General features: G+C 57.1%; 1 protein-coding gene across 5 annotated transcripts in view; it reads right to left on the bottom strand.

Moving 5' to 3' along the window:
- Positions 1–21,030, bottom strand: part of Rbm19 (RNA binding motif protein 19) — a 216,391-nt gene that overhangs the window by 119,913 nt on the left and 75,448 nt on the right. For 4 of the 5 annotated variants that reach the window (XR_008222017.1, XM_052755199.1, XM_052755201.1 and 1 more), the window contains exon 23: positions 19,551–19,671. Coding sequence is in view for 4 of the 5 variants with exons in the window: in XM_052755199.1 (XP_052611159.1) it covers positions 19,551–19,671 (121 nt within the window). In the remaining variant the exon portion in view is untranslated. Of the gene's footprint in view, positions 1–3,892; positions 6,916–19,550; positions 19,672–21,030 lie in introns of those variants that run through there. The other variant, XM_052755200.1, reaches the window with a different exon arrangement.

The raw sequence follows: 21,030 nt of genomic DNA, 5'->3' as shown, positions 1-21,030 counted from the left end.
ATTCATCTGGTCCAGTTAACATTGTAATCAGAATTCAGAATGCCCCGCCCCCTTCCCAGGTTCCCATGGGAACACTGACATCTCTTTGAATGACAGCACTCTAACTTTTATGTCCGCCTGACTACGGGCAGAGAAAGGTCAAGTACGGTTCCCTGTCCCCTTCTGCTTAACAGCCTCTAACCCCAGCTAAGGCTCACCACCCTCTAAACCTGGCCAAGGCTCGCCACCTGTGTGAGCCTCAGTTTCCTCATCCATCAAGTGGGGCCACAGCCTCATCTCTTCAGGTTGCTGTGAAGGCCACTTGGCTTGTAAGGCCTGGCCCAGATATGGTGACCTGAAGGTGGTCTTGCCATTAATTGAACAGCCCCATGCCCATGGAACACCTACCTTCCTTCCTCTGAGGAACTATTCTGGGAAGCTGGGAAACGTTCAGCCAACCGTGAGGTGGGACCTGAGAGGAATATTCATCACAAGTGGCTTGGCTCATCTCTCCAGCCTCAGTTTCCCCTCATGTGGCAGTTCCCGCCTATGATTCCAGTGAGTCACTCTGTGAACTGCAGATGTCCAGGGAGGTGGTGATTCCACCCGGAGCTGTGGGAAAGGGAGGACTCGCAAGTGCTCCCCGGAGGAGGCAGGAGCTGCTGCTGTGTGGATCTGCACAGATGGATGCATTTGTTGTTGGCTCGAGCCCAGGGCAGGGGAGCCACCGCCTGAGCGGATCACTGTCAGGAAGGCTGCAATTAAGGGGAAGTGGGGTCTATTAAGGAAGCCAGAGGCAAAGGCATCCTGGGTGTCTGGAGATGCTATAATGAACTTGTAGGTCCCTTTTGTCACTCATGGGGACGACCTCAGCCCAGGGCTTCTAGGAAGTGGGGGGAGCCTACCAGGTGTGCAGGATGAGAACAACGTCTTTGCACTGGGGGATGGGATAACAACAGAAGAGGTTTTACAGTGTGTGTGTTGGGGACCTTTCCTAGCTCTTGGCATGTCATGACTTACCAATCTGTACTGGCTAATTTTATGTCATTGTGACACAAGCTAGAGTCATCTGAGAGGAGGGAACCCCAACAGAGAAAATGCCTCCGTTAGATAGGGTGGTAGGCAAGCCTGTAGAGCATTTTCTTAATTAGTGATTGATGGGGGAGGACTCAGCCCATTGTGGGTGGGGGCCACTCCTGAGCTGGTGGTCCTGGGTTCTATAAGAAAGCAGGCTGAACAAGCCATGATGAGCAAGCCAGTAAGCAGCACCCTCCATGGCCTGTCCATCACCCCCTGCCTCCAGATTCCTACCCCGTGACTTCCTTTAATGAACGACATGGAAATATAAGCCAAGTAGACCCTTTCCTCCAAGTTGACTTTGGTCATGGAATTTCATTGCAGCAATAGAAACCATTAAGATGGCATCCCATCCACCTGTGCCTGTCCTGTTATTGCCTGGAAGGACACTGAGACACCAGGAAACCAAACAGTACCAAGTCATAGACTCTGTATGTGATAGAGCTGAGACTCAGCTCTGGTTGTCTATGCTGGTGACTAGGCAGGAGTGGCCATAAAATCCATCATGATGACTCAGCTCTACCATAGCAATCTGTGTAGATGATGCGTGGTCTCAGCTGGCATGGTGATGTTTGCATAAAACTTTATGTGAACACATAGTGTCTGGATTTGGCCCTTAGACTGCCATTGTTTTTACTTAAAATAATGTCGTATTTATTTAGTAATTTTACATGTATTGCAGGGTGGGCAGTGCCATGTTGCAAATGCCACAGGATGTGTGTGTGTGAAGGTCAGAAGGCATGTTGTGGGGCTTCATTCCTGCCTTCTATCATGTGGGTCTCAGGAATCGAACTCAGGTTGTCAGGGTTCTCGGCAAACACCTTTACCTAATGAGCTGTCTCGCCGGCCCCTCGGTAGTATCCTGGAGAGCTTGGAAAAACCTGTGGATCTGTTGTGGCACCTGCCTGAGAATAAATTATGAACCGAAAATTGAAGTAAGTGTGGACTCTTGAGGTCTTCCCCTTGCCTGGAGCCCACACTTCCCGTTTCTGGGCCTGGTTTCGGTTTGGTCTTTTCCCAACCATTGAGGTGCTGGGGGCGAGGGAGATGGCTCTACTCCCCAGCTTTGGGCTCAGCAGCAGCTCTCACTGGTTTCTGCACAAGACTTTCATTTGAGCCGGGCGGTGGTGGTGCACACCTTTAATCCCAGCACTCGGGAGGCAGAGGCAGGCGATCTTGGAGATCGAGGCCAGCCTGGGCTACAGAGTGAGTTCCATGGGCAGCCAGGGCCACACAGAGAAACCCTGTCTCAAAGAAACAAAACAGAAGACTTTCATTTGAAGGAGGAGTTGGTTGGCCAAGAGAGCCACAGCACTTGCCGTGGCTTTGGTGCCAACTGGAGGGGATGGGGTGTGGCTCAGTGGTAAAGCATCTATTAAGCAAGTATGAGGTCTCAGGTTTGATATCCAGCACCCCCAAACGCACCACCATAAACAGAATGACAATCAACTAAATACCACCACCCCACAAAGAACCCCAGGACAAAAGGCATCTGATACTTGTGAGCCACCATGGGGCCAGGACCTTGGGCTGTGCCTCCCACATGGGCTTTTAAGTTTTTGTCTCCTGTTCGCTGACACGTTCTGAGGCCTCTCTACTTCTTCATGGTGTCCATGGTCACCTCCACCTTCGACTACTGAAAACCCAGCCCATGGGTCCCTGGAGGCCTGCCCACTAACCAATCTCCCCCACTTCCTTCCCGGATCATGGGCAGCGCCGTGACCTTCCAGAGTCACATGGCTGCAGAGCCTGTTGGTCCCTAACTCTCATCGGTCCAGCCTCTGCCACCTCCTCCTGGGCTCCCTTCTGCAGCCACTGCAGGTTAGTGACTACTAGATGGAGCCTACTCTGCTCCCTCGAGTCTGGGTCTTAGGGCTCTGTCTGGATGGCGGCCCTGAAGCCTGCCTGATCCCAATCCGTGATGGAGCTGGCGCCAACCCTCTGTGCAGTATTGGTACCTTGGGGAGTGTCACCCATCTCTAGGAGGGTCTGAGAGAGAAACCGGGGACCTCTCCTCTCCACTTCAAACACTAAGTCCCAAGGGCCTGCCAGGCCAGGAGGACACTGCCCTGTTGGGATAGTCAGGATGGGGCCGACGCCAAACAACCTGCTTCGACAGGAGCGAGGAGTGTGTGCACGGGGCTCTGTACTCGGAGGCTGGAGTGGGTGGGTGGGAGGGGGTCACAACAGCCCAGGAGTACAGGACTAGCCTGGACAATAAAGAGGTACACAGTGTCATAAGCTCTGATGGGGCTGATGTGTCCCGAAGGAGGTGGGAAATGTGGGGGGCAGTTAAAGGTGCTCATGTCAATGGGAGCCCCAGCAGCAGGGGTGAATATATTACTAGGAAGCAAGCATCCCGCTAAGCTTTAAAAGGCGTTTCTGCAGGGGTGGTGGTGGTGGGGGATGCCTAGCTACTCCTGGTGAGGCAGAGAGAGGGGGAACAGGCAGACAGAACCCTGGAGGCTTCATTCCCAGGACCCGAGCACGGGTTCCATTTCCTCCAGGCCTTACCAAAGGGTTAAAGTCATTTTCATTAAAATTTAAATTCCAGCAGGCGCTCTCTCCCACCCCCTTCCCCGTCCTTTGAACGTTTTGACTGGCAACCATTTCATATTTCAATCTCGGCAGAACAAATTGAATTAGATGTTGAGCCCGAGCTCGGCTCTGTTGGGCAAAGCCTGAGTGCGCAGCCCCAGCTGATCCTGCCCCAGCTATCCTGAGCAGCAGTGGTGGCCATAGACTGTGGGGAGGGTGGATCCCCTGCATCAGGACGGGGGGGGGGGGAGGTGAGGGGACATGTGGGGGGAGGGCTGTCTGGCACCCGATAGGAGCATCTCTTAAAATACTTATTTTTATTGATGTGTCTCTTTTTGTGTGCCACGCGAGTACAAGGGCCGGTGGAAGCCAGAAGAGGGCACCGGATCCTCCGCAGCTGGAGCTGTAGACAGTTATGAGTGTGGCTCATTTCAGGAGGCTGCTGGGAATCGAACTTGAGTCCCCTGGAAGAGCTGCACACTCTTTTAATTGCTGAATCATCTCTCCAGCACCGTGTGTGTGTGCACCTCAAGGCCTGGGACAGCCTCTGGAGTCCATCCAGCAAGGAATGCCATGTCTCAAGAAAGACACGGAGGCACCTGGGTTTGTCCTCAGGTCCGGGATGGGTTTGATGACTGACGCATGAATGAGGGTCAGGTACTGTTGACTCTTCTCTCCAGCTTCTGGCATGTCCCCATCCGCTATAGGATGGCTGGTTTGATGTCTGTCCCTTACTGGAGTGTGACAACATGCTGGCGCCCTTCCAGAGTCAGGGTGCTGGTGTCGGAACCTGTGCTCAGGGCAGTGGCACGCTCCATCTCAGAACTCCACGCTGGCTCAGATTCCACTCCGCTTCCTGGATCTCCCTTCCCTGCAGGCCCAGGAATCCCAGCTGGGCTCCTGGAAGGACTCTAAGGCCTAGGGACAGACAGCAACATGAGGGTATTCATGTCCCAACCACCAGAGCCTGCCTCTGCGTGAGGAACCACAGTGTGGGGGATGAGTCTAGTCTCCTGCCCCTGGGCTGCTGGCCAGAAACCATCTCCTCCAGGCCCTTGCTGGACCCCCAGACTCCAGTCTGGTGAGGCTCAGTGAGGTCCCAGACTTGTTCCACTCACCTCTTCTGGGATCTCCAGCTGTGCTGGGCACTGGCCTCCCACAAGCTCGTGTGTGTGTGTGTGTGTGTGTGTGTGTGTGTGTGTGTGTGTGTGTGGCGGTGGGGGGGATGTAGGGAGGTCAGAGGTTCACTGTGTCTTCCTTAATCCTGTCCACCATTTTTTTTTTTTGACTTGTGTGTGTGTGTGTGTGTGTGTGTGTGTGTGGTGGTGGGGGGGATGTAGGGAGGTCAGAGGTTCACTGTGTCTTCCTTAATCCTGCCCACCATTTTTTTTTTTTTTTTTGACTCGGGTCTCTTACTCAACCTGGAGTTCACTGATTGGCTAGGCTGGCTGTCCATCAAGCCCTACTGACCCGCCTGTCTCTACCCCATAAAATCAGGGATGACAGGTGTACACCACCTTGTCTGGCTTCTGCATGGGTGCTGGGCACCTGAACTCAGGAGGCTGGAGGACTCAAAAGTTGCCTGCTGAGCTCCAGGACTCAGAGGGTCACTGTCACAGAGGCCAGGCTGGCCAAGCATAGGTGCCCAGGTCCCTGTGGACCCTGTTTTGGGAAGTTTATGTTGGTGACAGAGACTGCAGCTTTCTGCCTAGGCTATCTGTGACATGTGGGCACACCTTCAATGGTGGGGCAGGGAAAATTCCCATCTTGTCTTTTTTTTTTTTTTTTTGGTTTTTCGAGACAGGGTTTCTCTGTGTAGCTTTGCGCCTTTCCTGGAACTCGCTTTGGAGACCAGGCTGGCCTCGAACTCACAGAGATCCGCCTGGCTCTGCCTCCCGAGTGCTGGGATTAAAGGCGTGCGCCACCACCGCCCGGCTCCCATCCTGTCTTTTAATGACCCATAGCGACATGGGCCATGGTTCCTGACGGTCCAGCCTTGGCGTGGCAAGCATCAATGTGACCCCTCTGTGCAGCGCCAGTGGTGGAGGCTGGTGCAGGGTGACATCTGAGATGTGTGGTAGAGGGAGCTGAGCCACTCTAGGCTCTGACTTTTATTGCTTAATTCTCAGTGCCCTCGGACTGTAACAAAGTGCCTGTCCCACCCACAGGGTGAGGTCCCAGCTTTGGTACAGACCACTCTGGAAAGAAGGACCTCATTCCCCGCAAAACCGCACAGGCCGAGATTCTCACACAAAGTCGGAAGGCCTGGCGCCCTTGCTCAGAGTCCAGTCCAGCACCCACAGCCCGTGGTAAGGACAGCTCAGAAGTGGGATGAGAGTCTTCTCAGGTCTTCCTGGGTTGGATGGCTGAACACGGTGTGGCTGGCCGAGGCCACCATGCCAGTCACCTGCACTGAACTCACAATGATGTGGGTCTTAAGCTGCACGCTCGGATGTGGCGGTGCTGGGGCTGGACAGCGGTTAAAGGGCCGTGGCTCCGGCTCCCTGATTGATGCCATGTCCTCATCTGGCTGTTGGCTCATCGACATTCACGGAGAGGCTGTACTAGGGTACCCAGCCAAAGATGAGCTTGCGATGCCTCTGGCTCGGGGTGAGGCCCTGATAGCTCTCCCAGGGCCTCCGCCTTGAGATGCTGTGGTGATGGCACACAGCTCAGCCTGCAAGCCTGGCATCGGGGCTTGGAATGTGATGCTTCAGGAGGTCTGGGAAGGGCCCAGGGTGATGAGCTGGAGTCCCTAGCTCCATCCTTTGGCCAGCAGTCCTGCAGAGGGCAAGATGGCTGCAGGAGCATGGCTGGTTGGGGCCTGGGCGGCTGGCGAACAGGGCTGAGCTGCGAGTCCCCTCCCAGGTATCATCAGCTTGCTCCTTCCATGGACTCTACGCTGGCTGTGTGTGCACCGTCATCCATCCCAGAGTCTCTGCTCCTCGGGGACAAGGAGCCAGGTGTGTGTTGGGAGAGCACCAGATCAGAGGAGGACGCCAGGTCTGTGTCCCCATAAGGAGCCACCTCACGTGGGTTACCCAGTGCAGGTGCCCGGGCAGCAGCTGCTGAACACGTTACCGGTGAGGAGTTTGCAGAACCCATGTTCTCGCATCCAGGTACAGGCTTTTGTCTCCCTTGACCCTGAGCCGTGGGAGACCTCCGGCCGAGCCCTGCCTGGCCCCAGGGGCCCGGAGCCACACACCCTGGCGGTGCTAGCTCACAGCTGGAGAGCGTGCTCACTGTCCCCATCGTCGTCCCCATCTTCCAGCTGCTCCAGGATCCCATCCAACACCGCAGACCGCTTTTTCTTCGGGGGCTCTGTGGCAGATGGCAGAGAGGAGAAAAGACCCAGAGAGGGTTAAACAGTGAGGCGGGAGGCAGAGGTGTGCGGGGTGGGCATGAGGAGCGTGCGAATGGGGGATGGGAGAAGGACGCGCGAGACCAAACAGGACCCTGGTTAGTCCAGCCTCAGCCAGGCGCCTCTCTCCAGCCCCGCACTGCTGCTGGCCACCCCTGCGCCCTCTCCCATCCTCGCCACGGAGCAAGGGACCCACTTTAGGAGCCAGTGGCCACCTGAGAGCTGCCTCCTTCCCACCGGCCAGAGGCCTGGCCAACCCAGGCAACAGCTGGGCAGACAAGCAGCAGGAGCCAGCTGCTTCTGCGGCAGCCATGGACCCCCAGGGTGTGGTTGCGTGGTTGTCAGCAGCTCAATGTTAGGTGCGCAGCTGCAGTGCCCAAGGAATCTAGAGAGGCCTGGGGGCCATAACAATGAGGGTGGCTTTGCAGGGGAGGGGTTATTTGATTTGGGCTTTGATGAGTGCAGAGGAGTTTTCTGAGGAAGGGGCAAAGGCGGATTTAGACATACAGCTGTTCCAAATGCCACTGATCGAGTACCTACTGTATGCTATGGCACTAGTATCCTCACCAACCCCACAGACAAGGAAAGAGGGAGGCTGGCTCTGAGCTGTTTGCCCCACCAGTCGCTCTGCTAGTCTAAGTGTCCATTCACTAGCGAAGGCCTAATTTATAAAGAGGCTGCCCACCCAAATCCCTGCCTTCAGGAGACTCCAACTCCTTGTGTGAAGCCCCCACCCTGGGCACACTCACCCAACCTTACACTTCTACGAGGCAGCAGGTGTGAGCACTGGGCCTGGCTCAGGCATGGATGACCTTGGCTCCCTCCTGGGCGAGGGGGTGGGTCCTGGAATCCCTTCCCCCATCCATTCCTCCCACGCTATGGGGATATGGACCCTGCCCACCTCCTCCACGGCGGTCCTCTGACCAGTCACCCTCAACCCACCCTATCAACTTGACCTTTCCCTAGGGGCTCCTGTACACATGAGCTGCTGCCGCCCCCCCCCCCCCCCAGGAGGCCTGAGCCCAGCGGCCTCCCTCTGCAGATGCCATACTGCGTTCGGAATCGGCCTCAGGCCTGCAGAGCCCACGTCCTGGTCTCCCTGGCCGCAGCCTGGGCCTCCCCTCTCCCACCATGCAACAGGCCCTTCTGTGTGGGACACTGTCCCTGGCAGGGCCTCCCATGGGGCATCCAAGTGGGAGGTGCGTGAACAGAGCCCAGGGCTGGGGTGGAGGCTGTGCTGTGGGGAGAGGACACTGGCTGGGAGCCAGGGTCTGGCAGCCATGCCCATCATGGCCAACTGTGGAAAGGGGAGGGAGCGGCCGGGCCCCCTGCGGTGTCCCCTCCTCACTCTGCGCCTCATCCCCATTGCACAATGGCCTCGGGAAATTGAATCGCGGGCAGGTAATAGGGCTGGAAATAGACAACAACAAAGCAGGTTCCCAGCCTGTGTGTCTGACACCCCTCCCGCTGCTACCCCAGAGGCAACCGGAGAGACCGCTGAACCAACGCCAGAGTCCACCTGCCACTCTGCCACACCTCTGCTGTGCCCTGTCCCTGGGGAAAGCCGAAGCTGTCCTACTGTTGGCGAATGGTCCATGGGAGCTGGTCACTTCCAGATCCCGGTACCCATTCCTCTCACCCCAGGGCCTTTGCACTGCCATGACCTGTCTAGAATGCTCTACTGAACTGCTCAGGGGCCTCTGATCTGTGGTGAAGCTTCCCTGGCTCCCCCACAGCACCCACATGACCTTCTGGCTTCACTGCTGTTTGTATCTCTTGCTGGGGCTGTCCTGGTACCTGGCAGCCCTCAGTAAATATCTGCTGAGTGACTGATGGACTGAAGATGGCCAGGGGACAGTAGGGGGCAAAAGGATCAGGCTATGGCATGAGGGGCAGAAGGAAGGATGTACGAGGCCAAGAATGTTCCCCATGAATTTTTTTCCCACTGACTTCTCTCACACGACAGAGACCTGGGCAACACTTGCTTCCGGAGCCACAATCAGAATCCAACTGACTCTGGGGGCCTCTGAACACTGCCCTGCTAACAGTCCTTGGGCAGCAAGCCTTGGGGACAGCTTTATGGCACCCACTGCCCTTAGCCTGGGCTCATGGCACCAGACAGACCGAGTCTCTAACTCGCCCAGGGCTTTGTCCTTTCTGAACAGCTCCTCTCTCAAGCACCCAGATGCAAGGAACATCTTGCCTGGGGCTATTCCCAGCCATCAAGTCTCCTACTGGGCAGTGGTTGTTCCATGCTCTGCCTCTAGGGAGCAATGGGCTGTTTGTGACATGTGACCCTCACCCGCACAGCCCCTGGAGCCCATGGGTGCTCCTTTTGCTCGCTGGCACTAATCACACTTGGGAAAGCCCTGCGTATGTGCCACTCTGCTCACACTCAGACTTCTAGGGAGGTGGAGGTGGCAGTTTAAGACCAGGTTCCTTCTGGAGGCCTCAGAGTCCCCACAACAGAGAACCAGCCTCCACGAAGGCCTGACCTCTCCCTAGGAAGTGACTGTGACCTCAGCGTCTGGTGACACTCTGCTTGGCCCAGTGTGAATGATGGACCCTCTGCCACCTGCAGAGCCAGGAAGAGGAGGCCAGGGCTTGGGGACCACCCAGCCACTCCTTCAGGGCGGGTTAGAGAAGGGGTTGTTCAGGGAGGTGCTGGGGGCCTGGGACACAGGGACCAGGCAGTGACCACAACTCCAGGGCCCCAGCCCAACAGACTCCGCCACCCAGAGCGTGTCACTGTTCTCTGCCACCTCCTGGGGCAGCCGTGAGGGCAAGGGAGTCAGAGGGTGCACCTTGCTGTGAGTCTGGCTCAAGTCCAGTCAGGGGTCGGGGTGGGAACCCCCATTCCACCCCGAAGGACGGGCACGCTGGGCCCCGCATCTTGGCTGCCGCCACCCAGCCCCCCACTGGCCTGCCTCCACATGCAGCGCCGCCGGCTCGACTGGCAGGAACAGCTGTGGAAACCCCACTTCCCCACACTGGAAGCCTCGGTGGGTCCTCACCAAACAAACACAAAGCAGAACCCGGGGAAGGTGTGAAATAAATAAACGAAACAAGCAGTGCATTTTCTTGCCACGGCGCAGCTGCGCCTGAAGATAAACAACATGTGACTGTCGCCAAACATCAACACCGAGAAACGAACTTGACAAAAAGCTCGGCCGGCCCCCAACAGCCCCCCAGTCCTGCCCCCTCCCCCCAACCTCCAAACACCACTTCTGCATTTCTCCAGTTCCCACCTAATGGTTTTATTTTTCAATTAATTCCTTGACAGAATGCCAGCCCGCATCTCTCCCTTCCCTGGCTGGCAATGTCTGCATGGAAGGCGGCGTGCGGGCGGGCGGGCGGGTGGGGGCCTGTGGGAGGACAAGAGAAAGCGCTTCATGGGAGGAGAGGCAGGCTGGGGATGAGAGCGCGGCTGACAGGGAGAAAGGATGCTGCAAGGGGCCTGTGAAGAAGAGGCAAGACGGAGACAGCCCAGGATGGGAAGCCAGCAGGCCAGGAGCAGACCCCGCCGCTGCTCTGGCTGGAGGCAGCAGGCCAGTTGCGGTCCCTGTCTGGGCTCAGTTACTGAATGAAGACAAAGCTGCTTAGGAAAACAGTTTCTAAGCTGCTGGCCATGCCTGGAACCCCAGCACCATGGAGGCTGGCACAGGAAGATGGCCTGAACCTGGTGGTGTGAGGTCAGCCTGCACAGCGGAGAGATCCCATTTCAAAGTGCAGAAAGTGACTAGCCACAAGGCATTCAAGACTTTGGCTAGCACAAGGATGAACACTCAGTTGCCTGAAGGCATGGTCCAGGATGGACAAGAAGTGATAAATACACTATCAAGTGTTTATGGCACCTTGCCCCTGGCAATCACGGGGTCCGGGCTGCCATGGGAAAGCTGGAAGACAGGCGGGGATAGGGCTCTAGGCACCTGTGGGCTTGCTGCAGCAGGGCCGAGTGTGGGTCTTTCCTCTAGGAACCCCACAAGCTGAGTATATGCTCCCTGGGCTCTGGGTGAAGTCCTCTGGGGCCTTTATCTCATACCACAGCCAAGCCCAAGGTCCCATGGACACTTGCCCTGCAGTGGATCCACCCTCTGAGGGTCTCCACATGGAAACAGAGCCAGCCACAGGGCAGCACTCATGCAGACACTGACCCAAAGCCGAAAAGACCCACCTCAAGGAGCAGGAATGTGGACCCTACTCTAGTGGGCTGTATTCAAATGGCCCCTGTGGGCCCTGAAGCTTACTTATCACAGACACATCCCCACTGTCAGTAGCCCAGAGGGAGGGAGGGACCTAGGTGGTGGGAGGTTGTGGACCTCTCTCCAAGGGGCCCATCCTGGGCATCTTCCTGGACGTAGGTCCAGATAACTGGACTGGCCCTGTGCAAGGAGAGCCCCGACCTGGACCACGGTGGACTTATCCCAAGATAAGGAAGGGGTACAGGCTGGCCTGGGGTCCTCTGTGCTTGGTCTATATGGGTGTGGGAACCCTGTACAGTCTGGGGAGAGCAGCAAGTGTCGAGGCAGGGAGACCTGCTGCAGAGAGAGCCAGCACAGGATGAGGGAGGCTGGCGGGAGGCTCCTGCAGCCCTGCTTGGCCTGGAAGCCTTGGTCTCCATTATCTTCCTCTCTTCTTCCTGGGTCCAAGCAGAGGTGACATGGAGGGATATGCCAGTGTAAGGGCCAGGTGGAGTCATCATGGAATCAGTCACACTGGATGACTGAATCTACAGGGAGTGCACACATCACATAAATGCACAGTGGCTCCGCAGGCCTCGCCGTGGGACGTGGGACCAGGGTGGCAAGGCCTGATTTCCTAAGAGTGGCTGGCTTGAAACTGATTTCCAGGTCAGATCTTCCGGTGGCCGAACAATGACGAATCCAATACTGTTTTGTGTTCACGTGTCACAGGCAAGGCGCCCATGGCTCAGTCAGTGGCCTCTGGTCTCCGTGCTCCCCACCGCCTATCACCGGCAGCCTGGGAAGCTGTTTTCCCTGGCTTCCTCCGGTTGGGCCAGGCTGCACAGTCAGGTACACTGGCCAGCGTGGACCCTCTGGTCCCCGGGCCTCCAGCCCCGCCCAGGACGGTGGCCGGGCCCTGCCTCTCCCACACCGCCCTGTGGAGCTCCCGTCAGTTTAATTCTGTGATCGATGGGAAGGAGCAGGCGAGATGGCCCAGCACAGCTGGCTTCCCCGTTAGCCCTAGCAGGGATTCGTGGGCTTGCCGGCGACGGCTGAGTGAAATGTTTGCAGAACGCACAGAACACAAGTCAATAACAATTTAGTGGGATTGGGAGCAGGTCCCTTCCTCACACGGACAGCTGCTCCCAGGGGAGGGCGGCGGAGTGTACAGGATATTGTCAAATCACTTGGAGTGGGAGGATCTGGTGTGTGGGGGGTGAGAGGGAGGCAGGGGGTGTGGTCGGTGACACCTGCCCCAGCTGGTCCCAAGGACCTGCAGGCTCCCAATGCACCTTGACTGAGAGATGAGGTTGCTGTTTGGAGGCCCATCCGCATCCCCTAATCATCTGCATCCTGTCCAGGAGCTGCCTGGACCCACAAGGTTCCATTCCCTTCACCAGCTGTGGCAATCAGAGGTGAGTGAGAAAAAGTCCTGGTGGTTCCTGACCTCCCCTGGCACGAGCCACACATGCTACCAGGAGCCAGGATGAAAGCCCTCTTGTTTCATGCCATGCCTTCCTGGGACCCTCAGTGACAGTCCGGGGTGTCCAGAGGAAGGGCTGACACAATCAGGTCTTACGAAGAGTGAGAGGGGCCCAGATGAAGGGCTGAGATGTGGAGCTTACACAAAACCCCCATCTCCAGGGAGCTGAAGGAAGCGAGACCAGGGGATATTTTGAATAATAAATTCTGTGACTCCACATACTTGCTTGAACTTTCTGCCTGTGATTTTGAAAGCCTGATGATTATGTCTTCACGCTAAGATCAAGGAGGCCCATTCTCAGGGGCTGATGGGGGATAACGGGCTCTCGCGGTCCCTGGTCTTTTGAAAGCGTGCCATTCTGATGATGATGGAGGTGTGGAATGGGGGTTTGTGGGAACGGTGGCAGGCTTTAACTATCATCTGTATCCTGATAACTTCAAATTTATATCACAACTCAGCCTTGGCCCCTGAGCTCTGAACTCATCCATCTACGTGCCGATATCCCTCGGACATTCGGGCTGACGTCGGACAAATGGCCTCCCGACTCTGTACCGGCTCTTGGCTTCCCAGGTTTGCTGACCGCCGAGGCGCCACCCTTGACTTCTCTGTGCACACCTAGCCAGCTCTCCCTTCTCCCTGATCCACCAGTCTCCCAGCTGCTCTCCACCTGCAGCCTTTGGCTGTGGCCCTGGCCACCATTTTTGGATGACCACAATGTGCTTGCTCCTCAGGCCTGCTTCCAGCGCTACCCACTGTACCCCACGCAGCAGCAGTGGGGGAGTCTGATGAGGTCAGTCTGACGTTCACCTTCCCTCCAGTCTTCCAGGGCTTCCTTCTCCTGTCTGTTCTCCACTCTCTAGCCTGGAGCTCCAGCCCTGAACACACTTCTGCCCCAGGGCCTTTGCACCCATGGTTCCCAGGGCCTGGAATGTTTCTTCCCTAGGTCTCTGGCTGGCTGGTCCCTTGCACACAGTGTTCCTCACACAGGAACGCTGACTCCGTGGAAGGCTTTCTCTAGCTGCCACATTAGATGCACCCCTTCCCTTGAGGTATGCCATACCATCCATTCTAATTTTCTTCAGAAAACTGCCAGAACGCCAATCCTTCTATTTGCTGGTAATCACCCCTCCCTACTACTCAAACGCCACCTCCGTGAGGGAATGAAGCGAGAGATGAAGCCACATGCCTTTCCTCCCAGGAAAGCTTACACTGAGGTTGCTAGCTAGGATGTGTGTGCATACCACTTGGGACTCAGGAACTGTGGGGAATGCAGGGTGGGAGGAAACGCTGTGTGCTTTTAGGAAAGTCAACAGGCCTCTCTGGGCCCGTGTGCACCTGTAACCTGGGAAGTGTCTCTCTCTGAGTGTGTTAGGCTGAAGTGCCACCGAGATTTTAAACTGTGTGCAAAACTGCTGAGTGTTGCTGCCGCACAAAAGCCCTCAACAAAGCTCTCTGGCTCCCGAGGCCGATCTCATCTTTCGGAAGAATTCACAGGGCGGTGTCTCTGCAGATGCACAGGGCTTGAGGAGCAAGGTGAGACTATCAGGCTCCAAACAGGGCCCTGTCCCCACGTTTCAAGTCTAAATAACCCCAGGCTGGGGTTCCGGCTGGCTGTGCCGAGCCGGGGTGCCCACACCTAATGTGGAGGTGGCTGCAATCAGCACCACGTGGGGCCCGGCACATGCTAGATGCTCAGCTAACATCAGCCACACCCACAACTGGTTTTTATCAGGGCTCATTCATCTACTCTATGGACAGTTAGAAAGCCAGCTTTATGCTTGATGCAAGGTAAGTCAGGACACAGGGAGGGGGCTGTGACCCCTGGAGAGTTAAGCTTGTGGGAAAAAGGGACTCAGCTGCACCCGAGGACACAAGCAGGGGGAGGCGGGAGAGGGTCAAGGCACTGAGGAAAAAGTAGCATGGAGAGGAACGTGGCATGTCTGGACTGAGGCCTGGTGGTGGGCTGATGGGACAGGGGTCTGGGGGCTCTGTCCCTGCTCTGTGAAGGTAGGAGGCTGGCTTAGAGAGCCAAGCTAGTGGCTGACGGGCCAGGTCTATCCCCATCTGTGCCCAAGGGCTCTTACTGCGAGCAAGCACTTCCTATCTACATTCTGCTCTGGCCAGCGCCGCCAGGCCCAGTGGGCAGGGGATAAGGCAGGAGTGGGGGCGAGTGGAGAGAATGCGCCACCGCCAGCCACTTGCCATGCCGCTCATGCCTGCGTGCCTGCTCTGGAGGTGGAAGTCGCAGCCGCTAACCACAGTCCATCAAGCCTCCCCAGCTGGAATAAGACAACAGAGGGAAGCCGAGCCGCGCTCCCGGCCAAATAAAAGTCCATGTGCCAGGCCTCCCTGGCTGTGAGCGCTTAAGACGGGGCTGGGCGGCGGATGGCTTCCAGGCCATTTTATTCTGTCGCCTGTGCTCGTGGTGACCGTGGCCTGCCAAGCCCTGAAAGCTTCGCGATGCCGCAACCCTGCTGGTTTCTAACATGCTCAGGAAGAAAGGACACAGCCAGGGGCAGGCTTTCTTCTTTCGTCCCCCCTTGCGCCCTCTTTCCACATCCCGCGTGCCAGGCAGAGAAGAATAACACTTCACCTACCACAGGGCCCGGCCGGGGCTGGAGATCGGAGATCTGACTCCTGACCAGGGAGGGGTTGGGAGGCAGAGAGCAGGAGGAGGACAGGAGCTGGAGGGGTGGGAGCGGGGAGAGGAGCAGATTGGGATAGTCCAGGAGTGTGTGTGTGTGTGTGTGTGTGTGTCTATATGTATGTGTGTGTGTGTGTGTGTGTGTGTATGTGTGCACGTGCATGCCTATGTGTGTGTGTGTTTGTGTGTGTCTATATGTGTGTGTGTGTGTATGTGTGTGTGTATGTGTGCACGTGTGTACCTGTGTGTGTGTTTGTATGTGTCTATATGTATGTGTGTGTGTGTGTATGTATGTGTGTGTGTATGTGTGCACGTGCGTGCCTATGTGTGTGTGTGTGTTTGTGTGTGTCTCTATATGTGTGTGTATGTGTGTGTCTATATGTGTGTGTGTGTGTGTGTGTGTGTATGTGTGCGTGTGTGTTGTGTCGAGTGAGAGAGGACAGGAGAGGGGAAATGAAGTAGGGAACCAAGGGGAGGACAGTAGCCTCCCTCCCCCACGGCACCTCCCTCAGGGTGACTCTTCCCAGCCAGGTCCAGAGGCCTGGCCTGTGTTGTTAGCTTGCCAGGTGCCTCCCAAGCACCAGTTAGCAAGGGGCACTGCAGTGCCCTGCCGTCACCCAGGGACAGAGGAGCACGAGGAGTGTCCCATGGGACAGACGGTGGGGGGGGCGGCGGTTAGAGCAAACCTCCTTTGGACACCAGTCAGTGGGAGCCTGTGGTGGGTTGCACCTGGGTCTCTCCTCCCATGTGTGTGCCAGGCACTGCGCCCTGGCCGGGGACTCAGGAGCACCAGGCTCTCCCTCTTCTCTACCCAGTCACATCCTCCTCAGTGCACTAGCCTGGGCCTGGGAGAGTGGCAAGACCAAGCCATGTGTTAGCTCCCTGGAGCCACAGGCCCCCGAGGTGCTGGCACCTCGTGTCCACTGTACAGATGGCAAAGCTGAGGCTGAGACTCACCAGGGGCCACAGAGTGGATAGCAGGACACGCACACACACAATGAGTCAACATAAGGGTGCCAGCCGGATCAGCCGATGCAAAGGCTTGGTCGGGAGAGTGGCTGGAAACTCAGGTTTGGGTTCTTGCTATGCTACAGGTAGCTGGGTGACCATTAATACGTTACTTGCCCTCTCTGAGTCTCAGTTTTCTGATCTGCTAAATGGGTCAATGATAGTATCTACCCGAGCCCTGCAGGATTAAGAACACGGCAGCCTGTAGCAACGTCTGGTTCCCGACAAGGCCCGGCAGGAGAAGAGTGGCATAGTGGTGGGGGCTGTGTCAGTGAACCTGAGCTACAGCTCAGCGGTCTTCTTAACCCAGGACCGCGTTTCTCCACCATCCCTCCCATGTCAGCAGCGGGGCTGTGGGCAAGGCATAACCCAAGAGCAGGGAGACTCCCACTGGCTGTACTGGCCAGTGCCAAAACGCTGGCGCAGTGGCTCTGGCTACCCATCGTTAGCCCTGAGAACGGCTCAGGTCATGGTGTCGAGGGCGAGCTTGTGGCCGGGCCGGGCCTTTGATGGCATGGTCTGCAGCCCTCAGGGAGCCTTTGTGGTGGCCAGCACTTCAAGGCCTCCACCTGAGGTCTGAGTGCCTTCCTGGCAGAGCCCAAGGGCAAGTGGGACTGGTGCCCAGCTCCGGCCTGGACCCTGGATGCTCAGAACAATGTGGACTCCGACACAAATGAGCCAGTACTTTTCACGGCAGGGAAAAGGGCAGGGGAAGAAGGAGGCCCGGGCAGGCTCTGAGGCCCGCAGCCCGGCTCTGAGGATTCTGGCTGCTGCGCACACGTGCAGGACAAGGTGGAAAGTGGACCGCACACTGTTTCCAGGGCATCTGCACAGCTGCAGCCTTGCACCTGCCCCAGGGCCTGCAGGGCAATGCCTGATGGGAGTCACAGCCATGCCTGAGGCGGTCCTTACGGCCACCTTGGATCTGCCGGAGAGGTATCTTTATCAGTTTCATTGCTACACCTGCCTACTGGGGCCCAGCGGCTGTGAGCCGCCACAGAGACTGTCCACACCAAGGCCTGCCTTCTGCTGCATCCTCTCACCTGGGAGGAGAGCATGCTGGCTTCAGAGCTCAATTTATTGAAGGGGCTTCTATCCATGCAAAGCAGAAGTGCTGAGCCTGCACTCTCGCAGGCCTGGGCTGGGTGGTGGGGTGACCACAGGGGAGGCGGGCCCCGCCTCGGTCCCGGGAGAGTGCCTTCCACAAACATTTGCCGACGGGTGCATTTGGGCCTGTCGATGCCTGTCGATGCAGACAGGTTTTGTCTGCCCATCAGGACTTGGGATCTTATTGAGTTGTGAGCCCGCCACTGAGTACGCAATCTCCCGTTCCTCCAGCTCTGCATTTGCTTGAGCTGGAACGCTCCCAGCCCTGGATGGAAAGCCTGGCACCCCTCAGAGCTGAACTAAACAGGGGCACCAGATAGGAACCGACCAGTCCAGATACAAGCACACAGCACACCACAGTTGCCATGGCGGGGTGGGGGGGTGGGAGGCGGCGGTGGAGGCGGCGGCGGCGGCGGCGGCAGCAGTGGTGACGGCCTGACCAGAATGTAAGACAGTAAAAAAACAAGAGCGTACAGGGGCAGAGGCACAGAGGAGCAGAAGACAGTCGATGACTGACACCTGATACCCAGAGGGCAGGGCAGGGAGGGGATGGCTCTCCATGCCACTCACAGCACAAACAAAAGCAGAGAGAAAGGTGCTGTGTTAATATGGAACAGCATGTGTGAGTGCACGGGGCCCCGCCTTGAGCTGGGGGACAACGAACCCTGTAGGACAGGGGCTCTCAAACTGTAGGTCGCAACCCCTTTAGAAGGTCGAATGACCCTTTCATGGGGGTCACATACCAGATATCCTGCAAATCAGATATTTGCATTACATTTCATAACAGTGGCAAAATTACAGTTATAAAGTAGCCATGAAAATAATTTTACGGTGGTGGTGGGGGGCGGTCACCACAACATGAGAAACTGTATTAAAGGGTCACAGCATCAGGAAGGTTGAGAACCACAGCTGTAGAAAGGTAGCGTGGCTCTAGGTAGAGCAGTGGAGGGCCAGGGTCTGTGTTCCAAGGCTTTGGTCAGTTCCAAAGCCTCAAGCTGCCTCTGCAGTTTTTAGCACACTAGCCAGGGACAATCTTGCTGGACTGCTCAAAATCCCCCAGGACAATGTCCCCTTATGGTCCTCCCACTATCCCTGGCAAGGAGCAGGGACAGATGGCTCCTGACCCCAGCCCTATAGACACAGAGCTCACGGCAAACACTTCAGGGACAACAGTGGTCTCTGAGCCCACTAGCCACGAGGATCCCCGAGGGCCTTGATGGTAGGACGACCAGGTAGGAAGAAACTGCCTGCCTCTGGATCGCAGCATCAGGGTTACTGCAGACAGGCATGTCCCAGCCTGACCCAGAACCCGGCTTTGCCGGCCAAGTGGGAGGAGGGGACCTGTTCTAGCTGAGAGACTCATGAAACCAATGGACCTAAAGCCAGCAGACAATGTTAGCTGCCTTGCTCCACTTCCTGGGGACCACCGTGAGGTACTGTCAAGGAAGGTGGGCTCTAAGTTCAAGCCTTGACATCCTAGTGAGGGATGCACACCCTATTAGAGACGAGGCCCACTGACTCCAGCACCACAGACTCTAGCTCCCCCTTGACTCCCTCTGTCTATGTCCCTTAGCATCAGGCACAATGGGCCTCCTGCTTCTCACCTTTGGGGACCTTCAGCCTGGGCTACCCACGAAGGGAAGTGGCCAGCCCCTTCACCTGTGCCCATGGCCCTGCTTAGTCACGATGGTATCCCAAGCATGAGGGCAGCCAGGCTCAGGAGTTCCTGGTCATCAGCTCTATAGTCTTTAAGGCCATAGAGTGTCACCTTGATGAGTCAGCTCTGTGAGCACTGAGCTCAGGCAGGAAGAGGACAACCCTGAAGAAAGGCATATGGGAAGTTGGTGACCCTGGTGACCCTGTGGTTCCTAGGGCCAGCCTCCAGGATCCATTGCCGGCATCCCTGGGCTCGAGGGAGCACTTTTGGAACCTGGACCGAGGACCAGAGTAGGGACAGAGGTGACACTGCCTTGCCCTTCTTGCTTGCCTGGCCCCCACCGCCCTACCCGCATGCAAGGCGACAAGGTGGCTGTCCTGATACAAGGCGGGTTGGTGACAAGAGGCCTCGGGGGCTGGACCCAAGTGAGGGCAGCTCCGCAGGCAGCCTCTGCCCCAGCTCCCAATCCCAGAAGCCCCCAGTCGGCCAGGCGAGCGCCAGGCCGCTCCTACCTTGGAAGTGCCTGGCTGTCTTCCTCCGCAGGGCCTGCACCGTCACCTCTGAGTCTGCCCATTCCAGAACCAGCCTGCGGCCATACAAGTGGGTGCTGTGACAGAGCGCGTTGAAGGCTTTCTGGAGGGGGAAAGAAAGAGCAGCATGTGAGCTGTGGGCGCTGTACACAGCCTCCCTCCACCCTGTGACTAGGGGTGTCTGGCAAGGCACTGGGGTGCTGGTGGCCCACCTACTTAATTACTAAGTTATGTTTCAGGGGAAAGAGCTACTGAGCAGTCAATACAGGTGGGCCACCTGTTTCCCATGTGGCATCTTATCTGGGGAGGGTGACCCCAATGGGCTCTCCTCTCACCCAGCTGTCAGGTGAGAAACCCAGCTGCCTGGTCGTCAGAGGACAGTCCCTCAGGGCTACTAGAGGCCCCTTTCTGTTGCCGGCCCTCTGCCTATCCCCCATCCCTTGTCTGAATCTGTCCTGTCTGGTTCTGCTGTCTCCTTACTGGTCCCTTGTCCACCACGGGCTCCCGGGCCCAGTTCAGCAGCACAGGCCTCGAACAGGCTCTTCCTCCTTGCTCTGCCTAGCTCCCTGCACCCCTCCCCCGACCCTTTAAACACTAAACTGAGATACAATCCATACACGGTCCGTGTATTTATATGCAGGCATCAGTATATGGATTCCAGAACATTCCACCACCATCTCAAAAGAAACACACACCTTGGCTGTCACTCCTCAAGTCCCCCAACTCTTCTCCCAGCTCACAGAGACCACAAACGCACTTTCTGCTTTTATGGATGTGCCTGCCCCGGGCATTCATACGACCAGGAGACAGCACTGACCAAAGCCCTCCGTACACATGGCTGGCTGTGAGGCTGAGTGGCTCTGTGCAGGGACAGCCTCTAATTCTTCTGGAAACACCCCACGTCACTAACACAGGACCAAGCGGCCAAGACCTGTCTTTCGGCTCTAGAGTGATCATGTCTGGAGCGAGGCAGACTCTGGGCTTCCTTTTTTTAAGAGCTTAGGCAGGTTACGCGAACCTTCTGGGCTCAGCATCCTAAAGTGGAAGGGTGGATACACCCAGATCTGGGGCCCTGGAGGATACGCGGAGATTCGGTGTGGGGTCCACAGCCTGTGTACCCGTCTCCTGTGCTCGCAGACATGCGGAGATTCGGTGTGGGGTCCACAGCCTGTGTACCCGTCTCCTGTGCTCGCAGACACGCGGAGATTCGGTGTGGGGTCCACAGCCTGTGTACCCATCTCCTGTGCTCGCAGACAAATGCCCCCTGCGGCTGTCTTCTCTCCACAGAGCCCTAAGGTGTAGAGGATGCTCTCGGGGCTCCCGGGGCGGGGGGGGGGGAGAGGGTGGAGAGCACCCTGGCTCACAGCTGGAGGACGGTGACACAGGGGCAGAAGAAGAGCTGTGAGTCTGCCCCTCTCATTGTGCTGACGCCTACAGCACCCAGTAACCAGTACAGTGAGGC

This window comes from Peromyscus californicus, unplaced genomic scaffold (assembly GCF_007827085.1).
Source record: "Peromyscus californicus insignis strain IS unplaced genomic scaffold, ASM782708v3 Scaffold_2__1_contigs__length_46816999, whole genome shotgun sequence".
NCBI lineage: Eukaryota > Metazoa > Chordata > Mammalia > Rodentia > Cricetidae > Peromyscus > Peromyscus californicus.
Note: the sequence above shows the minus strand (reverse complement) of the source record. Positions and strands in the feature narration are given on the sequence as shown.